The sequence below is a fragment of the Myotis davidii genome, unplaced genomic scaffold (assembly GCF_000327345.1).
Source record: "Myotis davidii unplaced genomic scaffold, ASM32734v1 scaffold854, whole genome shotgun sequence".
Lineage (NCBI taxonomy): Eukaryota > Metazoa > Chordata > Mammalia > Chiroptera > Vespertilionidae > Myotis > Myotis davidii.
In genome coordinates this window covers 2458704-2464164 of record NW_006285939.1, presented here as the reverse complement: position 1 = coordinate 2464164, position 5461 = coordinate 2458704, and the positions used below count along the sequence as shown (strand labels likewise).

At 36.2% G+C, this 5461-nt stretch overlaps 1 protein-coding gene across 2 annotated transcripts in view; it reads left to right on the top strand.

Moving 5' to 3' along the window:
- Positions 1–5461, top strand: part of PARG (poly(ADP-ribose) glycohydrolase) — a 188577-nt gene that overhangs the window by 12524 nt on the left and 170592 nt on the right. For both annotated transcript variants that reach the window (XM_006757138.2, XM_006757139.2), the window contains exons 3-4: positions 556–1539; positions 2395–2578. In XM_006757138.2, coding sequence (XP_006757201.1) covers positions 556–1539; positions 2395–2578 — 1168 coding nt within the window. The remainder of the gene's footprint in view (positions 1–555; positions 1540–2394; positions 2579–5461) is intronic.

Below are 5461 nucleotides of genomic sequence, written 5' to 3'. Positions count from 1 at the left end.
TCGCCTCCCTGCATTGTGCCTACATATGCAAATTAACCGCCATCTTGTTGGCAGTTAACTGCCATCTGAGTTGGCAGTTAATTTGCATATAGCCCTGATTAGCCAATGAAAAGGGTAGCGTCGTACGCCAATTACCATTTTTCTCTTTTATTAGTGTAGATGGATGACATTGAATGAAACAATGTTATTCAAGGACCTGCTATATTACTTAGTGTGATAAATGCAATAGTAAAGGTATAAACAAGGTACAGTGGTAGTAAGAATGTAAAACAAACAATCCACTTTACCTTTAGGAAAGACTGCACAGGAAGTGACGTTTATTGCTTCATCCTGGGAGATGTTTACTAGGCACATAGTTGGGGAAAGGGCATTATAGGCATATATGCAAAGACATGGAGTCATAAAGAGAATGCTGTATGCTTAGATAATCACAAGTAGTTTAATTATTGCTGTGATGTTGGAATGTGGTTGGGTAAGTGGTTTCTTTGCATCATAAGTTCTTTCTATTATAATGTAAGTTCTGTTTTGTCATTAGTTCTTTCTATTTTCTTATAGTTTGCATAGTAAAGAAAACAACAATACAAGAATAGAATCCATGATGAGTTCTGTACAAAAAGATAACTTTTATCAACATAACATGGAAAAATTAGAAAATGTTTCTCAGCGAAGTATTGATAAATCACCAGTTGAAAAAAGTACACAGTATTTGAACCAGCAGCAGACTGCAGCTATGTGTAAGTGGCAAAATGAAGGAAAACACACTGAGCAACTTTTGGAAGGTGAACCTCCAACAGGAACTCTGGTATCAGAACAGTTCAGCAATGCTAACGTTGATCAGTCACCTCAAAATGATGATTACAGTGACACGTATGGTGAGGAAAGTAGAGATAATCAACAGTTTTTTATACCTGTAAAGCTTGCAAATGCAAAGCAGACTACAGAAGGTGAACAGGCCAGAGAAGCCAGAAGCCACCAGAAGTGCAGAAAGTCTTGCCACCTTGTGGAAGACTGTGCAGATTGTCAACAGGAAGAGATAGATGTAGTGCCTGAGAGTCCCCTGTCAGACATTGGCTCAGAGGATGTCAATACTGGACTGAAAAATGCCAACAAATTGAGTAGGCAGGAAAGTAGCCTAGGAAATTCTCCTCCATTTGAGAAAGAAAGTGAACTCGAGTCACCAATGGATGTAGATAATTCCAAAAATAGTTGTCAGGACTCAGAAGCAGATGAAGAAACGAGTCCAGGATTTGATGAACAAGAAGATAGCAGTTCCACCCAAAGAGCAAATAAACCTTCAAAGTTCCAAGCCAAAGAAGCTGACACTGGATTGAGGAAACAGTCATCTGCTAAGGGAGGTGAAATTCGATTACATTTCCAGTTTGAACGAGAAAGTTGTGCTGGAATGAATGATTTAAGTGCCAGACTGCCTGGAAGTACTTCTAGCCTGAATGTAGAATGCAGAAATTCCAAGCAACATGGGAAAAAGGGTTCTAAAATCACAGATCATTTCGTGAGAATGCCTAAAGCAGAGGACAAAAGGTAATTTTTTTCTATCAGGTGTATCTCCAATAGTGCAATGCATTTTGTAATTTTTTTAAGGGGAGTTTAGCAAAGATACAGTTTACACTGAAGCAAAGAAACAGTTGTGTTTCTTGCTATCTGTTTATGCTAATTTGAACCTAGACTCCAAATTTTAAATTCTAAAAAGGCCAGAAACAGAAAAGAAGATGTAAATAAGTATTGTTAATCAGTTTTTTAGTTTAATGAACTTCCTTTTGAAGTTAATGTGAATTATCAAGACATAAAAATATTTGATTGATAGCAGCTACTGTTCATTTAGCCGTTCCCTAGGCCATTGTATATTGCAGTTTCTCTAATGCTCTGAAAGGCATGCAGGTGGTATTGTACTCACTTAAAAAATGAGAACACTGAAATTTGTGTTAGAGAATTCACTGAAATTATGTAATTTGTGGGTCTTAACACTGCGATTTAAATCCCAGGCTGTCTAATTACAAAAATAATATATTGAAAGTTACGTTTTTGTAAATATTCCTTATGGAATCTTAAAGCCCACTCTTTATTATTTCTGTGATTTATTTTTCCTGTCAAAGTTCACTTCATGGAAGATGACTGGCAGTGTCCATATTCTTAAATGGTCATTTCTTCAGAAAGTGATTTACTTGTGTTTGGGAATTTCTTCCACAAACTAGTGAAACTGAACTCTTGGGTTTTACTATAAGCTTTATAAGTTTTTTTATTTTTCTTAATTACCAAGTAGAAAGACAAGCTTGGCACATTTAAAACAATAACATTCTAGGTAAGATTTGTATTGTGTATCTAAGTGAATTTAAACAGTAAGTAGTTCGTGACTGTATACATTTGTTTTGACCTTAGAAAAGAACAATGTGAAATCAAACATCAAAGGACAGACAGGAGGATCCCTAAATACGTTCCACCTCACCTTTCTCCAGATAAGAAATGGCTTGGAACTCCCATTGAGGAGATGAGAAGAATGCCTAAGTGTGGGACCCAACTGCCTCTCTTGAGACCATCTGCCAATCACACAGTAACTGTTCGGGTGGGTATTACCTCTCACCTATAAAGAGAGAAGACTCCAAGTCTTGATTTCTTGTGATACTTATTCATGTGTAAAACAGACCAAGGCATAAGAAAGTGATTCTCTTTTGTGCATATAAAGTACCGAGAAGTCTATAGAATGTAGAAATATAATGATAGCTTAATATGGTACTTAACAAATCCGTAAGATGAATCATTGTCAACTGATGAGAAAATTGAAATGTTTTGTATTTTTAAGAAAATTTATTGATTCTTTTTAACAACAAATATTTAGTTGACAATATTTATTGAGCAGCTACTACATGTTAGGTACTGGGTTACTTCCTAAAATTCAGTTATGGTTCAGTATCTTCAAATTATTCTTCAGTTTTGCTCTCTTTTCTGAGCTTTAGATTCTTCTAACGTCTCCATCATTGTTCCACAGGTATTGCAAACTCAATATGTTTAAAACCAACCTCAGGCCCTAGTTGGTTTGGCTCAGTGGATAGAGCATTTGCCTGTGGACTGAAGGGTCCCAGGTTCGATTCCAGTCAAGGGCACATGCCACGGTTGTGGGCTTGATCCCCAGTAGGGGGCATGTAGGAGGCAGCTGATCAGTGAATCTCTACCATCACAGATGTTTCTATCTCTTGCTCCCTCTCCCTTCCTTTCTGAAATCAATAAAGATATATATTTTCAGAAAATAAAATAAAAAAATAAAACCAACCTCATTTTAAAAATTATGGTTAAATATACATAATATAAAATTTACGATTTTAAAATGTATGTTTCATTGGCATTTAGAACATTCACAGTGTTATACAACCATTACCACTATCCATTTTCAGAAGTTTTTCATCATCCCACACTAAACTTGGGACCTACTAAATAATAACATCCCATTCCTTGCAAGTCCTTGGTAACCTCTTTTATACGTTCTGTGATTTTTTTAAAAAATATATTTTTATTGATTTCAGAGAGGAAGGGAGAGGGAGCAAGAGATAGAAACATCTGTGATGGTAGAGATTCACTGATCAGCTGCCTCCTGCACACCCCACATTGGGGATCGAGCCTGAAACCTGGGCATGTGCCCTGAACGGGAACCAAACCCTACATGACCTCTTGGTTCATAAGTTGATGTTCAACCACTGAGCCACGTCGGCCAGGAATGCGAGTTCTTTTTTAAAAAATAATACATTTTTATTTAGGTATATAAAATTGACCCATTTTTAAGTCATTAATTCAATAATATTTAGTGAATTTATTTAGTCATCACCATAATCCAATTTCTATCTATTGGAAGACTTCTATCACTAATTGGGCAATTTTAAATAGTCATTTCAGTTATTAGTTTCTGTTATTAGATTTTATAGGAACTACTTTTTAAAAATCCTTTTTATGGTACAACTTAGTCTAGATGTGATTAAATAAAGTACATAATTCGTTAACATGGTTAGAGGTGGAAGCAATGTTTAGCAGGGTGGTGGGGTTTGAGCTGAGCTCAAAAAGATGAGCAGAAATTTCTTAGGTGGAGTTAGTAAGGCAAGAAAATCTCAAATACCAGTAGATACATAACCTTTAAAATAAAAGGCTGTGTAGTTGAAAAAGATTTGTTTAAGGAATGGAAAACAATTGGTTTACTAGAGTTTAGAATTTGTCTGGGAAATGATGGAGGAAAAGACTTGAAAAGTGTACTGGGTTCATATCATAGAGGGCTTCAGGTGCCTGGAACTGTACTTGACTCGGTAGATTATGGAAATCATTACTAGTAAACTGCTTGTGCCGGCAATAGTTGGGTTGTAATAAGATTAATCAAACAGCTGTACGTAAAAAAAACAATAGAAGTGAGGCTGCACTGGAAACAGGTAAAATTCATAGGAGATGAAAAGTAAGGAGATAGTAATTATCAAATTGTGCTGCATTGATGTGGTTCAGGGGTTCTTTTGAAATTTGAAGTTTTTTTTGTTTTTAATTTGAACATTAATATTAACACACGTTTTTATTTTTTCAGTTTTTATTATTTTTTTATTGTTGACAGTATTACAGATGTTTCCCATTTTCTCCCTGTTTATCTCCCTCTGCCCAGCCCCTGCCCCCCTAACCCCTGTCTCCACCACCCTATTGTCCGTGTTCATGGGCTATGTATGTAAGTATGTAATTTCTTTGGTTTATCTCTCCTCGTTCCCCCACCCCCACATTGAGGTATGTGAGTCTGTTCCATGCCTCCATGCTCAGCTCTTACTTTGTTGGTCAGTTAGTCATTTTGTTCATTGGATTCCACAAATAAGTGAGAACATGTGATGTTTGTCTTTCTCAGATTGGCTTATTTCACTTAGCATAATAGTCTCTAGGTCCATCCATGCTGTCCCAAAGGATAACAGATGCCCCTCCCCCCCCTTTTTTTTAACAGCTCATAGTATTCCATTGTGTAAATGTCCCACAGCTTTTTTATCTATTCATCTACTGATGGATACTTAGGCTGATTCTAAATCTTAGCTATTGTAAATAATGCTGCTATAAACATAGGGTGCATATATGCTTCCTTATTGGTGTTTCAGGGTTTTTAGGATATATATCCAGAAGTGGATCATTGAGTCCAGTGGAGTTTCATTTTTAATTTTTTGAGGAAAACCCATACTAATTTCCATGGTAGTTGCACCAATTGCCACCAGCAGTGAACTTGTTCCCTTTTCTTCACATCTTTGCCAGCACTTGTTTGTGGATTTATTGATGGTAGCCATTCTGACAGGTGTGTAGTTTTAATTTTCATTTCTCTGATGATTAGTGACTTGGAGTATTTTTTCATATGTCTCTTGGCCATTTGTCCTCTTTGGAGAAGTGTTTTTGCCTGTTTTTTAATTGGATTGTTTGTGAGTTGTATGAGTTTATATATTTGGAGATGGAC